The sequence below is a fragment of the Semicossyphus pulcher genome, unplaced genomic scaffold, assembly GCF_022749685.1.
Source record: "Semicossyphus pulcher isolate SPU_LCO1_2020_fin unplaced genomic scaffold, fSemPul1.0.p SCAF_14, whole genome shotgun sequence".
Classification (NCBI taxonomy): Eukaryota; Metazoa; Chordata; class Actinopteri; order Labriformes; family Labridae; genus Semicossyphus; species Semicossyphus pulcher.
Window position 1 is genome coordinate 6,910,348 of NW_027211648.1, and position 24,183 is coordinate 6,934,530.

The following is a 24,183-nucleotide window of genomic DNA, read 5'->3' on the forward strand; positions in this document are numbered from 1 at the left end:
GAGCAGCTCCGCCCCTTTTAAAAAAATGAGACAGCTAATTAGCAGCGCAGCAGCATCATGGGGGGAAAATTGAACTCTGCTTATGTGACACTCGACAGAAGACGCCAGCTGTGCCTTTCAGGCTGCCGAGCAGATGGATCACCTGCGATATCTACTGAGCGTGCTCGGGACATTATGCAACCCAATCCTCTACAATGCCAGGCTGGGAAAACGGCAAAGAGGGTGTATTAGCTTGTGACTGATTAGGCCTTTTTCCACTTCCTACCTCTCTGCCAACATGACTTCTTTCTTGTCTTTAATTTCTTCTCTTCCTGTCACCCTACTTACATCCGTATTTACCCGCAGCTTCTTTCTTCTTTCCCCTCAACAATTTATCGACTCTCTTTACTTCATCATATTTAACTCCATCATTAAACTTTAGGTTCTGTTCCAGCAATAAAAAAAAACTGAATTAAGTCACTAAATATCCAAGCTTTGACACAGCTTGCTAAACAGTTTGTTGTCTTGTTCGTTCCATTTGTCTAAGAGGTGGCATTTTTATGTGATATTTCCATTTAAGCTGCCCTATATGAACATTTTCCATAAGCCCCAGACCACCCCACTTTATGTTATCTTATATTGTTTTGCAGTTATCATAATAAAGTGTATGACTTGTAAATAACACTTACTCACTAGCTGTTTCAATTGAAAACATGTTTCTTGGAGAACTCCAATATATCTGACTTGATGTTAAAGAGGGGGTATTATACTGTTTCACATTTTAAGACATCTTTAAAATGTTACAATGTTGGATGTTCAGACTAAACGTGGGTGAAGTTTCAAATCTGTAGGTAGAAGTATGTTGGAGTAATCCCCAGGCTTCTCAGCTCAGTCTGCTGTGAACGCCAGGTTTCAGACTGTTTTTTCTACACGCTGCACTTTGTGACGTCACAAATTATGCTAAGCTACTCCACAGGTATCACAGAGTGAAATATAATGCTTGGAATTCACATAATACCCCCCCTTTAAAAACACAAACTCCTCAAAACCAAAACAAGGATGCCATGCTTGCGAAATATTCATTTGGGGTCTTTTTTTTTTTTTACAACTATTTATGAATTTAGTATATAAAGCACTCCATATCCCTCACTTTCAGTCCATAGCATGGGTGAAGCTCCAAAAATGACCAGATCCTACATTTCCCATAATGCAACTAGAGCGCATTTTTCTTTTCAGTTAATTGCTTGAAGTCTCAAGTTCCATCATTTCCTCTCCTCCTTCTTTTTCCTCCTCCTTCATACAATTTCTTTCCCCCTACTTCCTTACTAAATTCATTACTTCCATTTTCCTCTGATTCTCCCCGTCTCTCTTCATCCTTTCATTTTCATTTTCCCCTCTCTCATTCCACAGCTCTTTTCATATTTGCTTTTTGCACTCGGTCCTCTCTTTCCTCACCTCTTTTGCTTTCCCTCCTCGCCTATAAACCGCCCTGGAAGTGACACTTTTGCTAAAACCCACAGTGCTTCTCGCCTCTTGTGCTAAGCAGGCATGAAACGCAAACAAATTCTGATTAGAGATGACACTCCTCCCTCAAACCTTCATGAATAAAACAGGTGGGTGAAGACGACATTGAACCATCCCCCCCCTGAAATCCATTTTCTAAATTTCTAGCAGCAGTCACAATCACTGGAAGTGCCCACAGCACCCTACGTCTTTCTCTCCACCCAAAATGAAATATTAATGACACCCGCAGTCCACAGGAGCGCTGCGTTTCCCAGGAAGAGAGGCACCGCTCACTGTGTCAAACAGCTGCAGCTCCAGGGAAGGTAGCGTGTACAGTAGTGGAGGAGGGCATGGCTGGTTTTGTTTAACACAGTACAATATCCTTGCATGCCTGTGTGTGTCTATTTGTGCATGTGTTTGTGTGTGTGTGTGTGTGGTTGCTCTAACCCAGCGTTGTTAAAAAGGTTTGAATGCGGTACTTAATGTTTTATATGAGGGTTTATTTGTGCAGAAATAATGCAAAGAGCTGAGGGTTGCTTCGTTGGCATATTTGTAGTGCGTGTGTCGAGAGGCACTAACTCCCAGATCACAGATGAGTTCCTGTTTCCTGAGTTTGAGCTCCTCCTGCAAGTTCAACTTTAAATAGGCTGATGCATAAAAACTTAGGATACTGTATATATACACACATACAGTATAAGCTAATAGACCTGAATTTATGTCAGAACTTGGGCTTTCAAGAACAATAACTTAATTAACGCTTGAAAGGATTTAAGACATGTTAAAAGGCCTACATAAGGCTCACATTACAGTATAAGCTAATGTTGGATTGATGATAGCTAGGGGACAACTGTTATATATACAAAAAATAATCTGGACTGGTTAGGCAGTTAGGCTCCACGCAACTATAATAGTAAAAATATGTGTGAGTACATGTGAAAGAGAGAGACTTTGCAGCGTGTTGGGTATGGAGCTAGCTCCTGTGGATTCAGCACCATGGACAGGGACTGAATTCACGGCCTACAGGGAGCTGCAAGGCTTCATTTCATTTCATTCATTTTTCAACCTATTGGGATGTTGGACTAATAGGTTTTTGTTTTCTGGATAACTGGCTGTCAGTCCATTGGGAAATTTTCCGGACTGTTAGGATCTCAGGATAATGGGCTGTTGGAACAATGGCAGGGCATGTTAGCTTAAACCTGCTAATGATTTGTGCCCTATTAGTTGATGCTAGATTGCTGCTAGCTAAGCTTCTGGTTTGATTCATACCTCATTCTGAACCGCTGTTTATGTTCTCCTTCATCTGTCGTATGCTGATGTTGGGTATCTACTCCCTTAGCTTGGATTGTGCTTCATACCTTGTTAGCCGATGTTTGATTGCTGCTAGCTAATCTAATAACATGTTATGCTTTCCAAATTGTTGGCTGAAGTTTGATTGCTGGTAGCTTAGCTTATGCTTTGCACAACACCTTGTTAGCCAACGTTGGATTGCTACTATATAAGCTTATGTTAAGCTACATGCCCTGTTAATGCCCTGTTGATAATGGATTGCTTGTAGCTTAGGCTAGTAGGAAGCACACATCTGGTAGGAGGTATGAAGCACAACGTGAGCTAATTGATATTATGCTTCATAACTTATAAGCTGATGAGTTTCTACTAGCTAAGCTTAAAGTGTGGTTCATACCTTGTTAGCTGATGTTGGAATGATTGTAGCTTATGCTAGCTGTTTTGTAAAGTAAGAGTAGCTTGATCCACTCTGTCAGAATTAGCTAGTTAGATAGTTTCATTGGGTGCCTGTAGTTTCATGTATCATGTTACAGAGCAACAGTTAAAAGCGGCGTGTGTGTGTGAGAGTGTGTGCGTGCACGTGCTCACCTCGGCCAGTCTGGACTGTTTATGGCTGACTTCATGTTTGCCGATGGGTGCCAGCTGCTGCAGCGTGTTGCGGTTGTTGGTGAGCGCCCGTGTCAGCCGCGCAAACTTGGTCCATCCTGCAGGGAGGAGACATTAAACACAGCTTGCATCACAGTCATCACAACTAAACTGGCTTTGAGAATACATGTCTCTCATTTAGCTCGCAGCCATTGCTGTTGATACAGTTTCCCAGTTCGTGACTCCAACAGGGACATACTGAAGTTACAAAATACTCCCACAGCTTCCACTTGTACTTGCAACCAGAGGGCTGGAGGGAACGGTGTATTTCCCAGTTGGTAGCTCATATTTACAATAAACCTGACACGATGTGAATGCAGCACAAGCCCTGGGTTCTTTCAACACCGACCCCCGCAGAAAGTGTCCTTGAACACAACTGAATCCCCAGCAGCTGCAGGGCTTCTGCTCTGTAGCTGTCTGATGTGCTTTGACCTCTGTGTGGAAGCAGCAGATGAAAGAGAGTTTCTCCTTCAGGGGATCAATACCACAGGAATCACTGAAAAGTTAGCATATGTTGAGCCTTGATGCCTCGTGAGTACAAAAGCTTACGGGGTGAAAGGTACAGCTACATTTTTTTGTTGTAACCATTGAAGTATTTTTTTTAGCTGTGTCCCAGTGTGGCGAGTATTTCTACTTCTAGTACAACACGTTAACACAAATACTACAGTTTTGTATTAAATTAAAGCTGTACATTTAAAACTTATAATATTTGAATGAAAAATAGGGTTCCTTTGATTTGCTAAAGATTTACTATACCTCCGACCAACATTTCTTTTAGAAACACCAAAGAACTGACAAGCTTAGCTGTTTATTTAGATAGATACATTTATAGCTACATTACTGGGACACGTTATTATTTTGTTAAATGTAAAATGATGTAAAAAGTTCTGGCAAGTTGCTTATGCTATTTAAAGCTTAAAAATATCAGCTGTTCCATAAAAGTTATCTTATTGAAAGTCTCCCTTTTGGGCGCTGAGCTAAAGTTGGCAAACGTTAGCTAACATAAGCTAGCATAAGCATTACAGTTTCAAGAGTGACAGGACAAGCTTCCTCTAAGCTCTTAAATGTCTGGATTTTCAACTGAAATGATGACCAATATATTAATGTGATGTGCTTAAAGTTTAAGTGGAAGATTTTAACTAAAATTCATTATTTTTTATCAGCTAGCTTAATAAGTTTCTAGTCAGAACTCAACTTCCATCTGACTAAAACATGGCTGTAAAATGACGTTCACAGTCAAACAATACTAAATTTTATGTGAACAGAAAGAACTACCACACTCTTCACTTTTTAAATGGAGAAAAGGACAATTAAAGTTTTATATTATGCTAATCCAACTTTGTTATATCAGAAGCCTGCTAAAAGCGTTGTTTCTTGGTTCAAGATATTGATGGGACATGTTAAGTTTCTGTGTCTCAATGTTGCAGTCTTGATTAAACACTGTATAACATATTTTGTTAAAACTGTTCAACATTACTGTAGTTCCATTTTTACAATACATTTTTACATTATATATTAATCTTTTATTTCCTGTCTTTCTCCTCTAACTCGTTGCTTTACTTGCTTGTTAATTAAGCTTGTATAAAACCATTTTGTTTTGGGTTTTATCTCAATTTCAATGATGAATATGCTCTTTGTTATGGTTGCTAGTAATGATTTTATCATACTCCATTTCTTACAAGTGCTACATTCATAAACCGCTCATTATAGATGCCGTGGAAATGCATCATAAGCATTATGTTGGAGCCAGCCTTTTGTTTCCTCTACCTACCCAGTCCTGTTTTTGTCTAAAATCTTGGTTCCAGCTTTTATTATTATCATAGGAAACCATTTCCTCTTAACATGAAACCTGTGATCTAAATATCTTAATAACAGGCTTGTCCAGCAGTGGTCATTTCCTTGCCATGATGCCGACCACGCAGATCCTGAATGAAAGCAAACAGGACGGGTGCTCCTACTGTACTGCTCTAAAAATAAAATCAAATGTCTGAAAGGGCAAAGAGGAGCACAACAGAGACCCGGCCAGATATAGCGGCCCCACGTGGTGATCGGCCCGACCCTTTGAAGGGACCATTACGAATAAAACGTGGACTTTGAAATAGCTTTTAACCCTGAGGCCTCCAGCTGCCTTGAATACAATTTAATTCTCTGTTCAAATGGAGCCAAATTCGAGCATTCATTTCTCTGTGCAGTCGTGTGGAAGAAGCCAAACGCAACACTACAGTGAGGCCAATATTGGATTAAATTCAACAGAATATCTGGTTTATTCTGAGTTCATTCTGAGCGCTGATTTCCCCCGAGGAGAACTGTTGTTTCGGCTGCTGTGTGACTTTCTTTACATCTTCAGTTGCAGAGTGGCTTCTTTTATGTGATTTTCTATACAGTAAGATGTTAAATTAGCCTTGAATCATCATTGATAATAAGCCTGGGTGCTCTTAGCCAAAATGCAACTTCCTGTATCTCTCCTGGAGGGAAAACTGCTGCAGTAGAGCTTGTATAACTCTCTGTGTAATGTAGTTTATTGTGGCTGTTGAAAAGCATTACAGGAAGCCCAGAGGGCCAACTTAGCTAAAGAGACGACTTCTGTCGACCTGCTTAAGCAAGATTGTCAGTGAGAGGTACGAGTTAGAAGCAGAATAAGTGCTGTGCATAAGAACAGAAGAGACTTCCCAAGACGTTTTCACATCACATCAGACATTCAGAGATTCCTGAACTTAAAATAAAGAGGTTATGAAAAGGACAAAGGCTGGAGGATTGTTTGAAAAGCAGATAAAGGTGACTTGACACTGAAATGAGGTGGTTTCTTTTGTAAGAGTAAAACCACATTAATCGTCTCACAATGAAAACTCACAGTTTGTGCTGCCAAAGTCGCCTCTGTCTGGTGTAGATCATAACAGCTAATCAAAACTAATTCACATCTCTGAATCAGCTTGCTGACGTCTGGAGTTTTCTCTACTTGTGTAACTGTCGTAGTAAGTTTGCCATTACAGCAAAACTGTCGCTCGAGACATTTTAAAGTGCGCCTGTGTAACAATCTGCAAAGTCTGTCTTCTTGTCGTCACTTTAATAACATCTTTATGAAAACTGACAGAGATCAATTAGAGACCATTTTCGCAAACATGTGACCACAGTTGTCTCTTGGCTTCCATTTAATTGAAGTTAAATTAATAAAATACTGTAGCTTTAACCTGCGTGTGTGTGCCACATGTTTCACGCGGTGGGGAAATTGTGCCGCCATCTTCGCCCACGAAATGTCCGTCCCTTCCACTACGTAGCCAACATGGCCGACATTGAGGGAGAAAATTAGCTCAAGTAAGAATGGAAGAGCCCAAGTTGAGATACGGGTCAGGATTTATTAGCTTGGCTAGTTTTACTCTTGTGATTAAACCATCCAAATATTAATTGATTCCATTCTAGAACAATGGGAGAAACCAATCATTCATACACAGCAAAAGAGCTAGCTTAAGTTATAAAACCACCAGTAGCACCTGACCATTAAAGTTGTAATCTCGAAGACGTCAGTTTTGCTCTCTTTGGCGGCACCTATGGTGATAAACGGTAATTGAGGGAGCACACTTCCCAGATATCCGGACAGTGCTGCATGTGTGACGTCCACGGTTGGCTCTGGTTGTAACTCTTGATTTTGCGGCTGACGGTCGCTTTCCTTTTTAGACTGTTTGCTTCATCTGAGCGTCGAGTTTGTTTCTTTTTCTTTGGATTTTCACTTATTTCTGAAGTTGTATCTGTAGTCATCCGTCTTTTCTTTGTTTGTTCAGCCATAGTAGATTACTGTTTACTCGCAACGCTCGCAGAGAGCGGAAAAGCAGCCGCTTAGCTCCGCCTACCCTCTCTGGCAGACCAACCACTGCTGGGTGATGGAAAACACGTCACTAACTGGGCACCGCTTGTGACACCCAGTCTGTAATACTGTATATGTAAAGGCTTTCATCAGTGGGCCATAGGCTCAATCACCATTGTGTTACCTCATGCAGCGTTAGATAGTGACTTAACAGACATTTATTTAAATGAAAATCTTCAGTATTATTATTTCAAAGAATAGCTGGGTGAACAAAATTGAATATGGATACATTAGTTATTCAGAAATTAAACTTTTCCTCTATAAAACATGGATGAACTAGATCTTATTTTAATGTCACAGAGGCTCACTGCAAACGCTTGTTTACTTTGAATGAAGCAGAACAAGCTTGACTTCTAATGGCAAAGACGCCTTTTACTAAAGTAAATACGTCCTACGTGTTTTTTCTATACCGCCTCGTCGCTGTGGTTGAATAATCCCCTGTATAGTGTGCATGCATTATAGAGTAGCACCACGCTGTAATGTGTTCAATAATAGCGAACCATTGGCTCGGAAAAAGCCAATGTGTTCTTTTCAGACCCAGAACCACTTTCATCATGGAGTAAAGTGGGGGGATTTGTCCTGGTGGCAAATACATGCTGACACACGAGGACAAAAGGACCTCACATGGAGCGCGAGGAAAAACTGCAGGACACGTAAATAAGAGGTCTTCACGGTTAATCGTAATGCTCCTGCAATGGCTCTCCTTAAGAATGCAACGCAGCTTGATTTATCAGACTGGAGCACAATGGAAGTGGAAGGCCTGGGCTAAAAATAACACAAGAGCAAAGTGAAATGTGGAATGAGATTTTGGTCAGCAGGTCCACACCGAGGACGACACGACAAAGTCTGAACTGATTGACAGATTGATTTGTCCTTCGAGAGCGAGAGACACGTAGGACACCTGATCCGCAAACACTTCAAAATCACCATATTTTACATCTGCCTTTAATATAGTGTTGGTACATAAAGTCCAGCGGTTTATGAATTAATTTGAAGAATTAATTAACATGTATTATTTATCATTGACCTGCACAGGTGCCACACACACATTTAAAAAGGTTTCGGCACAAATAAAGGTGGACAGAAGAGTAAATCACACCTACATGCTCGCTGACTCAGCAGGATAACTTTAAATGAGAAAATTTGATCTACAGGGGAATAAATATTAAGCAATACAGAATGCCTGAGAGCCTTACAGCATTATGTTCCATTATATTTTGCTTTTCCTTTACATTTCCTTTACATCCCCCGCTGGTGGAACGAGCTGCATTCGGTCCGCAGAGTCCCTTTCACCTTTAAGAAGATGCTAAAGACCCAGCTCTTCATGAACACCTGCTATTGATGCTGATGACATCGAGGATGTAGTTTATGCCGACTAGGATTTTCATGATGATGATGATGACGACTATACTGATCTTGATGATGATTATTATTATTTTAAAAGACAAACAAACAAAAACCAGTGTCCGATCGCACTTGAAGCTGTTTGTTGGCTCTTACTGACTTCGTTCCCTCCTGTCCTGATCGTTGCTTGTGTTGTATTAACTCTCAGATGTACGTCGCTTTGGACAAAAGCATCTGCTAAATTAAATCGTAACATTGTAACGTAAATGACGACATTTTCACCATAAACTGATGCAAAAAAGGCACAAATTGGGGCATACAAAAATCACCAAAGTACAGGAAATTAAGTATTTGGCATTTAGATTTTCCTGAGAACCCCCTCCTTATATGTGACCCCTCCACCATGTTCATACTGAAACCTACGCCTTGGTGTCGTCAATAGAGACTGGTTGTGGGCCGGTCTGCGTCCAAAAAGTCCAGGGCTGATTTATTGTCCCAGTCCGTCTCTGGGTGTGTCCTATTTGTCCAAGTGAGTGGTAAAAAAAAATTACATTTTTATTAAAACATATTTATTTAAATTAGAAAAAGCATTAAAATCCAATAAAATGTACTGATAAGTATTAACATCTGAAAATGTTTTGGCGACATCAGGTCACATGACATTTGGCTATTAAAAGAAACATTGATTGAAAATAGAAAAAGCAAAAAAATCCAATTAACATCCGACATCAATTTGTGGACACTGGGTCACATGATATGAAAGCTATTGAAAAAAAACATAAAAGTTTCCATTAAAGTATTAAAAAAAATTTAAAAAGTGTCTTATTTGTCCAGGTGAGCTTTAACATCAGTCTTTGTGATTAGCCGTCTACCTGAAATGATGTCTGACCTGAGGCTGGGGTTACACTACCACTCTGCTATACATCAACAATATGATGTTCACACCTCCACAGGTTTGGCTTTGCTCCGCTTTCTTTTCATACTACTCATCTACAATGATGCTGACATTCATATCTCTACTCTGACGCCAGCGCACTAAACTTAAAAACCACAAACAGAAGCCACGGTTAAAGGAATAAGGTAGATCTCTTTATACGCCCTCCTCATGAGTCACTAACAAAACCAGCCGGTGACTCCACGTGTGTGTACCGATAAACGTGTGAGCAACATGTCTGAATGTAGAGCACACTCAGAATAGTATCATTAGTAAGATGGTTGGCGGGGGGTGATAAAAGGCATATTTTAGGGCAAAGCCGGGTGCATGAACACTCTGAATCACAGGCTGCAGATAACACATTTAGCATCTATTCTGTTATTTTTAGCGGAGGGTGGACATTTTTAGCAGGCCGGGAACTCTCTCGTGCTCGGCTGATGTTGACGCGCTGTGGCGTGCCGAGCCGCGGGAGCAGCCAGAGACGGAGCCGAGAGCAAGTCTCGGTCTGCAGCACGAGAAAAGTCAGCTGCGGACGCCTGCAGCGGCGAAGCTCCCTCCCTGCTAATCACACAGCGGGTCAGAAGAAAACGCTGCAGCTCTGTGACACAGCAGGCTCATGCCGCAGCCTCACTTTGGCCTGTACTGCACTGAATTACAACATAAAGTACTGGCTAGCTGCAGTATGACTGAAATATGTCAGTGAAACGCCCGACAGCCACATGACATTGTCTTAAGATGTCCCTACTTACGAAGCATTTGAATGTCTACTGAATCAAGCAATCTGCTTACAGCAAACTGTGTTTTTAAATCAGTCATTTCAAAACGTCTGAGAATCAAACAATATATTAATCAGGAGCAACTTTGAGAACAGAAACAGCTCACAGTTTGACCTTTACAGCTGACCACATAATGATTACTTCCAAGAACAACGAGGCTTTTGAGGGTGAATTAAATTTGCAAAAGACATTTTTAAGTTCTTTGTCGTTTCAGCAGAGAGCAAGCAGTGGAAAATTAACTTGTCTCGATGCTTCAATCACATTAGAGTTTGACAGAATGTGGAGAGAAGGAGAACTTGGAACTTAATTTAAATATTTTCCGTGACGAAAAGAAAATCTTTTTTTTGCTGATATCCAATATACCGATATTTTCCAACCCTTTTTACAGACATATACAGATATACTAGGCACATGTTTTTTCCACCGAATTGCAGAGAACATCAAGTCTCCCCTGTAGTGGAATTGATATCATGCCAACTCTTATTGTAGTGACCAAAAACAAAAGGTCACGTGTCTGATCACTCACGTTTCTGAGCGCACCTGAATGCAGCATCCGCCCCGAAACACGTCAGTGAGGGAGACATGCCCGGACTTGTTTACTGCACCTACTATGGAGACATCAGTGATCGCCGACAGACTCTTTTTATCGTGTGTGTCAGTAAGTATTGCACTGATGTTTATGTTACACTCTGTTAGCGTCGGCTTTGGCGTGTTTGATGTTAAGTCCGGTAAAATGACGAGAATGCAAGCTAACTGTTAGCTAAGCTAGCTTAAGAGTTGTGAAAGTTGTTTAACTTCTATTCATTGGCTCGAGTTTCTGCGACTTTTTAGTCTTTATTTGTATATTATTGATAACTTTGCGCAGACAGTGCGCGGGCACACTCGTGCCGAGTTCATGTCGTAGCATTACGTCAAGCTTTTTTAGGGAATCATCGAGCATTTAGGCAGAATTAAAGCGTTGTTGTATCAGCGGAAAATATCGGCAGAAAAAAATGACATATCTGCCGATGCCGATGTATCATTTTCAAGCCATAACCTGCAGACAATATCGTGCATCCCGAGTCATTTTCTATTTTTGTTTTGTCATTTGGACGTGATTTACTTTGATTTACAACAGACAAACAATCCCCTCTCACTCATGAGGGACAGCAGATGAGAATAAACCCTCTGTGGCTGCTTCTAATAGGTATGGATAGCTGCATTTTGTTGATCAAATTTGGAGGAATTGTTGCAACTCCTCTAAGAAGCCAGGCTCCGTCTATGAACTGCCACTCCCCACATACCGGGAGACATTCTCTCAGGAGCACGGAGAGTTCAACGTCTCCTCCTTTTAAGCGCTACGTTCGCAGGAAGAATGTTCTTTCCAAATCCAAGATCTATCAACAAAGCGCTGCTGTAAACAAGGCGACAGTGAAAGGCCCACATGCATCAGCAAACTGTGCTCTGACTGACATTTACCTTTGTGGGAAAAACGCCACCTCCATCCCGACACTGCCTCTGAAAGTAATACTATGCCTCCTGAAAACGTCTTACAGTCCTCTGGATAACAGGCGGCTGTAACTCCCACACTCTGACACTTCCATGCCAACTGTTGGCCTGGTGTTGGTTGGGATACTTTGGGGTTCAGTAGCCCTTCTCACACACACACTCCTGACAATTTGCAGAAAATTTCAAGACAGTCTGCCACTGTTGTTGCCCTTTCACACACGTCTCTCACGGCGGCAGATTATCCCTGTCGGTGGGGAGTGGGGTGCGCTGCAACTGCTGAACAATTTCAGCATCGGCCCTCACAGCCAGAAGCTCCTGAACGTTTGCAGACATCTTTGCTGCTGTCGCCTTGTTATTGATCCTCCTGCTTCAACCTCGGATGTTTTTAATCATGTGCCGCTTTTCGGGCCTCATGACATAAACATCATCACCCCGTCTACTCACTCGACTTGCTGCATTCACACGACGACTCATCCCAACTTCCCCCGGACGTTTTACGAGGAGGCTGGCAGGAAAAAGTCTGCATAAAGTCGAGGTGAAACATTCGGCCGTCTGCGTTCACATCTGCAGCCCACAGATGCTCAACATGCTCAACAGATGCACACTTGACAAAGTGAGTTTTTCAAATCATGAAAAATAACAGAGCTAAATCAGAAGTTTGTCACATCATCCTCAGCAGAAGCTAACTAGCAAAGACGGCGACACACTGATGTGACAGTCTTAGTTCCACTCAAGCTCTAATTGCATGTTTGACCTATGTTATTCATGTGTCGCCAAGCACACATAATGAATGAACAAACAAATCACACGACAGCAGTGGGGGGAGGAGGGAGTGCATCTCGCTACACGTGTACACACTTGTTTACATGTGTGTGTACATTAAAGAAGGAGGGGGGGGCCCTCGTCAAAGGGCAAACACACCCGCACAGCGACGCCGTAAACGATGCCCAGGGCAGGAAGCTGACACTGTGCATCAGTCAGGGGACACAGGACAACACCGCCACCCATATCTCCTCTGATTCCTGAACGCATCCCGAGCTCCTCAAACACAACCTGACAGCCTGAGACGTTACGACACAGGGAAACACGACTTGACTCAGTCTTTATATCCAGACGGAGCTTAGGAAGAACTAAACGGGGGGAAGGAACACTTGTAGCAAGCAGAGGGATTGTCTGAGACCTCTAACTGAGAGAGAGAAAGTACAGAAGAGGAAGAAGAAGAAGAAAAGATGAAGGCGTACAAGGGCTAGTAGCAAGACAGAAGGGAGGGGTTGAAGTATTAACAAGAAGAGAATGAACAGAAAAAGGAGGAGAACGGAGAGATACAAAGCCAGAGCATCTTTCTCATCAAGGAAGAGGGAGGTGACAAGGTGAGTGAGAGGAGGAGAACTGAAAGACGAACAAGTGCTCGACAAAAAAAGAAGAATCTTCAGTAATTAAAAGGAGTAATAAGCTGAAGGAGGAGAAGAAAGAAGAGGAGAAGTGTGAGGGCTAGCCACGCTAGTAGCTCTGTGAGGCTGTTCTTCAAGCTAAATGCTAACCTCAGCTTGCTAACATGCTCACAACAGGCTGGGCTAACATGCTGACGTTTAACTGGTAAAATGTGTGCACGTTCACCCTCGTGTTCTAGTTTGTTAGCATGCTAAACTTTGCTAGTTAGCACAAAGTACAGCTGTGGCTGGTGGGGATGTTGCTAGCTTTGCAAGCATTGGTCAAAGATGTGATGGCGCTAGCAAAGAGTCAAAGCAGTTATTACAACAATAGGGGAATATAAATGTGCTGTTGTAAAACTAAAATGTCAATTGATCCAATAATTGTTGCGTTAAGTCAATAAAACTCAAATAGTAAACCTTGTCTTGGCACAAGGGGAATGGTTAGGGGATCGCTAAAGCTAGTGGGATTCATCCTCTCTGGACCGTGATCATACGCACCGAGATATTTCAGTCTAGACTAAATTGGTGGATCAACTGACCACCAGATCATATAGCTATTTTGCTAGCATGGCTAAAAGTAAATGGGGAACATAGAGGGTGAGGAGAAGAATAAAAAGGCGGAGAAAGAAAATTTCAGGGCAGCAGACGACGTGAGAGAAATAGAAGTTGACGGAGGGGGAGGATGAAAAAAGTAATTACATGTCCTTTCAGAAGGCAGCTAGCATTACAGCACATTACATTACATACTGGATCATCCAGCCATGTACTCATTTGCTTCCCACTTAAATTTTGTCACATGTCAGCCCCCGTACTGCTCCCTTTCTTCTGTAACTCTTTATGTGCTATAAAATAAAACACAATGTAAAACGGTACACTGAGCTGCACATCATGTCCTCACGTGTTCACATCCATCAAAGACTTCATTGTCATCCATTCCTGAAATTCTACTCTGAATTACACAATAACAAAAACAGCTAGACCCAAAAATAGTCTTCAAAGAACAGAGGGAGAGATTGTTGTTCGTGCAAAGATGCTTTCAGGAAGCTCCTCTGACTGAATTCACCTCCCCGCCGCAGTGAAACACTCACCTTTCGTGGTTTCGTCTTCGATGGGCTGCTTGAAGAGGGTGATGTCCTTAAAAGTGCAGAGGAACAGAACCACCTTGTCGTTCTCGTTCCTGATGGGAGCCACTTGCATGTAGAACCACACTGGACTTCCTGCAGAGATAGCAACATAAATCTTAGATGTGTCTTTTGTTTTAGTTCTCAAAATATATTACCTTGCAAGTTTACTTTAGCCTCCTCTACTTACGTATAACCAACTTACACTTGCAGACGGTAATGAGACAAGAAACTCACTTGACTCCTGTTGTTATTGTTGTTACTTATTGTCCAGATGTTGCTAGCTAGAAAGCTTGCTACTTTGTTATGAGCTAGCTCACTCTTCAACCATGAGCTTTACACTTTTTTTCAAATAAACTAGTTGTTGTAATGTTCCTATGTCCACATAACTCTGGCAACATAATACTGTATATTCCAATTAATAAAGAAGCTTTGAAGCGTCTTATAAAACAAAAGAAATTTAAAGCCCAATCCCCACAGCACATATTAGCTTGTATTCAGTATGTTCTGCATTTGTGTACTTTTTTTGCAGTTAATACAATAAATTAAAGTACTTTTTTAAAAAACAAATGTTCTATAAAACATCGCAGGTGTCCCTCAATATGTATCATTGGAATTCCACTGCACATGAATCTTGATGAAGGCCTTGAACACCTGCACAGGTGCTTTCACTTATGGCTGATTAGACATCTGTCTGATCAACTGTGACTGGTCCAAACGGCTGAGCTCAGTTTCAACACAAATGAGAACAAGCAGTCATACTGTACTGCATGTTTTCCCCATGCATATTCTAAATTACATTAGAAAATACTATGGAAAAAAATGAGAACATTTGAAAAACGTACATTTTTGTAAATGAATACTCACTATTCATATTTCTTATTTTATGAAAGTAATAAAACCTCAGGACCTTAGACGGGCCATACACAACCTCATCATCATCACACCAGGACCAGTTAATAAATAGTGATGCCAAAGGTGGAGCAGGCTTTAGGCCCAAATAAAAATAAGGTGCTTAGAATTTTTAAGAGACAAGCCAAGTGTCATGAGCCAATCTAGTTTAGTTATGTTTTTGTCTTGTATTTCGATGTTCAGTTATTATTTCTTGTTTTACCTTGTCACTTTGTCCCTTGTCATGAGTTTTCATCGTTTAGTTTTGTATTTAGTTTATTCTGTGTTCTTGTCAGTGTTTAGTCTTGTTTAGTTAAGTATTTCACTTGTGTCTCTTTGGTTAGATCATTTCCTGTTTTACTTTGTCACCTTGTCTCTCGTGTTGGTCCACTTCCTGCCTTTGTGTGTTTTCCCGCCTGTTTGATTATGTGCCCTGCCCTGATTGTTTTCACCTGCCCCTTGATTGTCTCACCTGTGTCTGATTAGCCTCACCTCCTAAGTTTATTTAGTCTTTGTGCTCCCCTGTCTCGTTGCCTGTTCATTGTCATCCATCGTGCGTGAGTCTATGTCGTCTATCCTGTGTCGTCCTTCTCTGGAGTTTTGTCGTTGGTCCATGTCCATGCATCTTGTCAGTACTCTCAGTCTTCCCTGGATTTTTTCACCTTCTGTTTTATTTGGATGACTTATTGCCTGTTTTGTTTGGACCTCTTTACCATTGGATTTTGTTTGCCTGCCCCCTTTGGATTCCTCATAAGAGTAAGCCTTTTGTTTCGCCTTGTGCCTTTTTGTTTAAAATAAATTCTTATTTCAGTCTGCATCTGGGTCCTCAACCTTTTGTTTTGGCCTTTTTGTCCTTTAACATTACAGGTAACTTTCCAGGAGATAGCTACCACCAGTGAAGACACCACTGCACAACTATAAGAAGGATCATGGTATAAAGTAAAGACTTTAAACGCTAAAATTTGAAACCACGGCAACTTCTTTGATGAAAATGATGTTGTGCCTCTTAGTAAGTCTTACACCTATGTATTTATAGGAGAGAGCATGTTGAGAGAGCAGATGAATAATAACCTATTCACTCGATCTTTCAGGGGCCCAGCCATTTCTGTGGGCGAGCCTGCTTTTGTATGTAATATTTTCACTGTTGTCTTTTAAAATAAACCTGAATTTAATCTTTGTAATTTTTTAAAACATGCAGGTGTTTTTGGTCTTTTTTGTTAAAGCATTGTTTTCTGAAATTTTTCCAGGAGCGATCAGATCAATGCACAATGTGCAATTTGTTTTAAATATTCTAGCAATGACGAGCTCCTCCACTTTTTGTGCAGCATTGTGAAACTTAAGTGTCCATGATTGAAAGAAAAATTCAAAAGCGTCACTGGCATTTGCTGACAATAACTGTGTAGTTTAGAATTTGGACCCAATTTCTTTCCAAGTATCCTTTCAATAGTTTGATGACATTTTAAGATGAATCGTGAAGAATTAGCAGCAGCCTCACTGTGCAGTACAGAGCATTTACTGCTAACAGTACAAGCAACAGCTGAGTATTGCGTGTTGTACCCAGTAATCTTCATAAAGAACACTTTGATCCTTCTTCTTTTGTCTCTTTACACATGGATTATTTCTAACCTCATGTTTGAATCACCCATTTTCACACAGACGTGGTTTTAACAAGTTAATTTCAGGTCAATACTTACAGGGAACTCACTGTTCTTTCTGTGCAGAAGAACTTGAACCAGCAGAGGTTTTCGTAACTTTATTACCTCCTTGCATAAAGTTCTGCAGAGTTGCACACACTTATTGGCACACTTTCTGTGGATACAAGTTGTTCATAATCATCACCCAGCTCATTTACGCCCAGCCTCGATAAGGGCGCGCTCTCCTGATTTGTCAGCAAATTTCAGCCGTTTTAAAATTGATCTTTTCATATTTTAGCGTTCCTCCCTCTCTGCCTCATGCTCCTCACCATCGCTTTTGCTCTTGTGGGTGATCACTCTTGAAGACAGGAACACTTGGAACTATTTTTGTCTGCACACTTTTGTCTGTTGTGCTCCTCTCCAACGCTACAGATCCAGGATCTACTGCTCTCTCGTGCTGCTCTGTCATACTGGACGGAAGAATCTCATGGTTGACCTGTTAAAGTTATGTTTCATCAATATTTTTGAATCATTTACGTAAGTAGTCGTTCAATTTCATCATCTTCCCGTTAAGGTTTCAGCCAACACCCATCCATCCCTCTTTTATCCAGCATGTAACATTAGCAGGGAGTTAAATCAGCCTTACCATCAAACATATATGAATAATAAGTTACAGAATTTGAACAAGGTGTATCATTAATGAATAAAAGGCTGAATGAAAGACATTTATAAAAATGGGAAATCGGAAACTGGAAGTGTTAATAGAATGATTGATGATGATGGTGTCGTTGTTAAATGTCATAGAACAAAGTAACAAGGGTGTATGTGATGTCAAATCTGCATTAAGTGATTCTACATAGAAATGTAAAATCTGTTGGCAGGGACGTGGATCTCCGGGAAGGCTGAGTAACACTGACCAATCATGTATCAGCAGGCTGTGGCGTATGCTGGAAAAACAGTCGCGAGGAGAGCAAAAGCAGGTGGAATGTCCCATCAGCGTGATCTGATGACGATTTAGCTTCTTATTAACTCTATAAAAAGACATCTGCATGCTAACAGCTAACAATCTGTTCTAGATCTAAAACTTGAGATTAATTCCCTTGACGGCATGTTACGAAAGCAGTCAGCCTTCAGATTTCCCGACTTCCTCAAATGCATCAGATCGACCCGACCTCCGTTCAACAAACGAGCATTTTAAAAGGAGTTTTCTTCTCCTCTTGAGGACAGACCTGACAAAGCTTCATTTTGACTTTTTAGTTTTCTGCATGATGATGTTGAAATTTCAGCAAAGGTAAGACCCGTTATTTAAAGTGAATCACAAGAGAAACGGTTTCTTTTTCTGTAAACAACGCGGCACGCGGAAAAGGAAGTCTTGACTGGAAGTCGTTTATCACTAACCGCGGGCTACACACCCTGCATGTTCACCGTTGTCCCCAGAGGCTATATCGTCGTCTGATGGGATCCGAGATTGATTTTCGGTGACTAAGGGGCAATGAGCTGACAAATCACTTTTCATTTGTTAAAGTTACAAACACTTGCTTATATGTAAATTCAGCACAAAGAGAGAGCAGCATGATTATCCCCACTTTGTGTCCACTTGATGATTCTACATCCAAAAATACAATCTTTTATCTCGGTTTTGGTCTCCACCGACTCCTGAGGACTCCCAGGAGCCCCATACCCAACAAACTGCAATGCACTGTGTTCTGAAACCTTTCTATCAGAACCAGCATCAACTTTTTTAATAATATGAGCTTCAGTAGCTCTTCTGTTGGATCGAACCCCACGCGCATCAATGACCCTGTCGCTGGTTTGCCGGTTTTCCTTCCTTGGACCACTTTTGGTCGGTCCTGACCTCTGCAGACCGGGAACACCCGACATGAGCTGCAGTTTTTTGAGATGCTCTGACCCAGTCGTCTAGCCATCACAATTTGGTCCTTGTCAAAGTCGCTCACATCCTTAAGCTTCCCCAATTTTCCTGCTTCTATCATTTCAACTTCGAGGACACAATGTTCACTCGCTGCCTAACGTATCCCACCCACTGACAGGTGCCACTGTAACGACATAATCAGTGGTCATTGTGTTATAGCTGATCGGTGGATAAGCTCCACTATGTTCACCAGCTATGTTAGAAAAGTAGTAAGAGCCCAGAGGAAAGCAGTGAAGTGTGCGGCAAAGTTTGGGTGAAAAAACAAAACACTCCAACGCTCTGAAAAGCTGAGGGGAACTGTAGAGTCAGGCGATTATCCTCTCATCTCTCAACTACAAGAAGTGATCTTGTTAACATGGTTATGTTTTCTCTCAGAAAAGCAGCTGTGTAAAAAATCTAGGAAGCAATGAAAGAGACAAAGTGAAATTCTGAGACAGAGGAGCCGGACAATAAAAGCTTGGGCCCTGCTCATTCCTGAGTTTTAAATTGGAAAGCCTAAAGACCTGGCAGCGCCGAAAGACCTCTACAGAGAGAAGCAGGATTAAAAATCCAATAATATCATCTGCAATATTAAAGCCATTAGTGGGCAGTGCAACAAAGCCTTAATTCATAATGATGTACAGCAACATTAACAGAATGCTACACAGTTAACAATTAGTGCGGAGACTGATAACCGTTATTAATAACTCGTTAATTCAACAAGCACAAATGCCAGATATTTGATGGTCCAAGCTTGTTGAAAGTTGCTTCTTTTATGCAAATTGAATCTATTTGGACAAAGAAAATAGATTCCATTTTCTGTCATTTTAAGCCAGAGATTTACTTGCTTTTAACTTCGCGTTCACGTATGCACAATGGCTGCCGCGTGTTTCCTGCGTCCGTTTGGAGCGTCGGCTGTGCACGTCCTCAAAAATTAACGCTACATGTATGCGAGATGCAGTATGCACATGATCAGTAGGGGCAGTGAAGCGGCAGAGGGGATGTGACAGGGTGAACAATGGCAGACAGCTTTAATGAAGAGCTGAAAAGACCGTGTCTGCACGTTATTGCCGCTGCACTGCGACAAACATGCCTGTCAAAACAGCTGGAGACAGATAAGTTACATTTTAGAAATCGACGTTGAAACCTGCAAAACTAAATGGAAACAAGTCCGGGAGCGTTACATCCGTGCACGGAGGAACGGAGTGGGGACGGTGCAGAAGGTGTGCTCCGTTCACCGAACTGTAGCCTCCTCGAGTGTCGCCATGTCTGTTGTTTAACCCTTCGATTCCATAGGATCCGTCTCCGGATCCTATGGAATCCTATGGAACCTATGGAATTTGTGCACCTCCAGAGTAGATCGTGCCCATTCAAGTCAACGATTGTGATTCCACAGCACGCGCCGCGGTCCGTCTCCGGCGCGTCCCAGAAACGTGTCTCCAGAAACGCTCCGGATCACAAACACGGCGCAGACGGAACGCGCCGGAGATGGACCCTGTGGGATTGAGGGGTAAGTCCCGCACATACGGTTGTTGCAATCGGCCTCAGCTCTCTGGTGTGCCCCCTAGCTGTATCCTCCAGTAACACGCGTAGTGCAGTCAAGTATGTGAACATGTACGTAAACGCAAGGTTAAAAGCAAATACATCTCCAGCCTTAGACAGTCAGTTGCAGCCCTTTTGGCTGTTACAACAATCGTAGTAGTTTTAAGTATGAGAATCTAATCGTAGTGTTACAAACAGGAGACATGAGAGACACACCGTCAGGTCACAAACACTCACTGTTCTTTCTGTACAGCAGGATCTCGAAGCAGTTGGACTCATAGTTGTCGAACGTCTGCCTCACTTTGTCGATGGTCTTCTTGTCCGTCAGCTCTCCGTACATAAAACTAGAAAGGAAACAGGCAGCAAGAGACACAGCAGGGATCAATATCAACCTGACCTTTTAACCTTTGCCTCTGTGTTATAGTATATCACATGTGTTTTAAAGGCATTGTCGATGTGTTACCACAAAGCGTCCATTAAGTTTTATGTCCGGCCCTTATAGGGTGAAGTGACGCAGCAGCAGCATAAATTGCTCTCACAGTGACGGACTGAGGATTGGTTTTGGATTGGTTCGGCCTGCGTTTCCTGGCATGGTTGTATTTATTATTCCTTTAAGGGCTGCGGACATTTTAATCTACGTTTAATAATTAGTCTGAGTGATTAGTTTGTTTCTGCAGTGTCCACAAGGTCTAACGCAGACACAGTAATGCGATTTAGTTGATTTTACATGCAAGATAAACACAGTATTTTACGTTTTCTACCGTTTTAAAAAAGCCTTAAGTTGTGTCTTTATTAGGGGTATTATTCTTGCTAATGTAACCAGCCTCGTGTGTTTGTAGCCAGCTAGCATAAACAGATCTAATCATCACTGACCACTGAGTGCAGTCACAAAGGATCTACAATAAAAGGTCCTCCCACTTCCTCGCCTGCGTGCCCATAATGCAGATTCAAAACCTTTAGCAGATAATTAATTCCTTTACAGGACTCTTAAAGGCTTTGAAATATTTATAGGTGGCTTTAAATGATCAGGAAGTGTGGGGTGTAATCATGCAAGTACATCTGTTGTAATGTGCATGTTTGGTAAAATGTCTTTCCGGGTCTTCTTCCATCAATGTTTCCAGCAGTTTGAACGAAAACCACATAAGTAAAATCTGATCCCAATGGTGCAAATCCCGCCCCAAGTGTTCGATTGACAGCTCTGGCACTAACTATATTAAACTTGGAAAGGCAGAGACTTTAGCTTTAACCCTGTGAAAGTAATTACTAGTTGATTTATAGCAGCAAAGAGAAACAGGTGTAAACAAGTAGCTTAAACATCCTGCAGCTAACATGCTAATGGCTTTATAGAAAGGCTGTGAAAGTGAACACTGCTCAGCGGAATAATTGGATGACCACTGAGAGGTGGAGCCCCCCCGAGAGGCGTTAAAATTAGAATGATAATTCAAGTCTTCCTGCTTGAACTCGGACTTCAAATTCTATTTTGCATTAAGAGTAAATTAGATGGAAATTGGGGGACAATATTACAAAGTAAGAGGGGCTCATCTTTAATGAAGAACCGCTGCTGCCCATCAGGGGCGTGCACGGATGTCTTGGGGGACAAGGGGCCCAAAAAACACCAACGAATACTCGACTCCCACCCCGATTCAGAAAGCCTATAAAAACTATACATACCATAGTCGAACACATTATACTACTAGGTCATGTTGCATTCATTCAGTTTTTTCTGAATTAACGAGTTAATTATCTCAGAATTCCAAAAAAACTTTTCATAAAAACAAAAAAACTGCTTTTTCTGAATTAACAACAAACCTCAAAATCCTGCGATTAGCTGCGACACGAAAGATTGATTTTATGAAAGCAAGCACGTCCCGCCTGTTTAATGCTTTGTCTTTCTTTAAGTAATATACAGTAGATGGTATTGTTGTTAGTCAGACTGATCAGCAGCAGGGGGGATAATGATTTTTTTGTTGACCTTAATTACAGCTGCAAACCTCCCTGTGTGTGTCTAACCGTTTCAGTGTGTGCTGGTGAGTCGTGTGTGTCTCTAGAGGTGGATGTCCTGCCCACCTGTGCTGCTGGCTGGAGGAGTCTGATTGATTCGTGGCCCAGAACAAGATATCATTCATTGATGAGCTCTGACCATCTCACCCTTAAAGAGTTATGCCAGCTCGTCATTCAGGCTGGCAGCGGACCGGACGTACCGCGGACGTCCACCCAAACAACTGTGGGAAACACCGGAGTCGTCTTTTTGTTGTATTGATTTATTGATGTGAGCAGCACCCACAGGATCTTTTTCAGCCGTATTTGGCCTCACGTTTTGTTGTAAAACTATCCACACCTTCTTTGTTAATAAATAACTTTGTTTTTACAAAGAACAACTGGTTTCATGTCGCTTCCCTTTCCCCTCATGAGCCGGGATGTAACAACCTTTCCGTCCTTATATTTATTTAGGAATTGAGGTCAAAAGATCAGGGGCCTTTTTTAAGGGTCTATCTGTGCACGTAGCAGCGGCCTGTAGTGTCCATACAGCAGCAGTGGGCCTTTATTACAGGTTGAATATGTTAATGAGTATTGATAGGGAGGTTCCATTCTAAAAGATTAAGTTAGGTTGAATAGTGCAGTGCCATTACAAGTGTATATATATCTTTATACACCTGATGCTCCAAAGACATCCTCTCAAAACCTCAAAACCTCTGATTTTTTTAGACGAGGCCAAAACAGGTAAAGAAATAATATTTATAGGAATTTAGCCGATAAGTGTATCTTCTTCTTCTTTCTTTTACGTTATTAATCAACATTAAAGTTTGTAGTTATTAGAATTCTATGTTTTTCTGCTCTTCAGTACAGCTCAGGACTTTTTATAGCCCTCGTATCATTATGCAAATTGCTGATACGTCTGCACCAACCTCGCAGAGTCAAGGCCTCGTACTGCAGTTTACTCCAATTACTCCATCTAAATGGCACTGGGCCCATTTAACAAGCACCCCTCCTCCATCACTCTGGCAGCAGCCTGTAAGTTTAAGCTCTCAGCGGGCTCTCGTATCCTCTCAGAGTGGATTGTCGGTCTCAGTGTCCTCCTCGGGCCCCGAGCAGCAGGAGGGAGCGGACGGGTAATTCTCCGTGCCCGCCTTTTTTTTTCTATTCTCACACAGCTCAGTGTCTAAGGCAGCCTTTTTAGCCCGCCGGCTAGTCGAGGCCGTCACCCCCGGGTGGGTGTGTGTGTGTGAGAGGCGCCTGAGGAGAGGAGACGTCCTTTGGAGTCAAATTTTTAAAAACGTCTTGACTGACAGGCGGGGAAGACGCCGTCCTCGAGCCGGACCGAACAGAGCTCCCCTGGCAGCTCCAAATTGGATTCATTTCTGAGTCTCACTGAGCGGTGGAACCTCTCCTCTCTCTCTCTTTCTCTCTCTTTCTCTTTCTCTCTGCTGATTTTATTTGTTCTCTTTCTCTGCTGAGCTCCGCACTTCTTTTGCATGATATTATAGCCGTTCTCGTACTGTAAAAGTTATGTTCATGTAAACATCCCTGTGAAGCAGCACTGTGTCGTTTTTAATGATCGCTGTGACGGGACAGAAGCAGGAAGCCACAAAAAAAAAAAAACACTTTTTAATCTTCCGTCTCTCTCGCCGTGTTTAAATAATGGATGAAGCTGAATAAAAAAAAGGACATATTCAATGATTCCTGCAGGATAAATGGAGCACTTTGAAAATGACATGGTTTTAGTTTTAAACACAAAGACTCAAAGCTGCTCTGCTGTGGTTTTAACTCATGAAGCAGATATTGTTTTTGCCTCTCTAACTGAAGCATTAAAAGACCCAGGGGCTACATTAGACATATGCCT

General features: G+C 41.8%; 1 protein-coding gene across 1 annotated transcript in view; it reads right to left on the reverse strand.

The window, feature by feature from the left end:
• kcnh5b (potassium voltage-gated channel, subfamily H (eag-related), member 5b) overlaps positions 1 to 24,183 on the reverse strand; it is a 150,518-nt gene that overhangs the window by 116,674 nt on the left and 9,661 nt on the right. The window contains exons 3-5 of the mRNA XM_069661283.1: positions 20,580 to 20,686; positions 14,334 to 14,462; positions 3,355 to 3,470 (exon numbers count right to left, since the gene is read on the reverse strand). Of these exons, the coding sequence (XP_069517384.1) occupies positions 3,355 to 3,470; positions 14,334 to 14,462; positions 20,580 to 20,686 (352 nt within the window). The remainder of the gene's footprint in view (positions 1 to 3,354; positions 3,471 to 14,333; positions 14,463 to 20,579; positions 20,687 to 24,183) is intronic.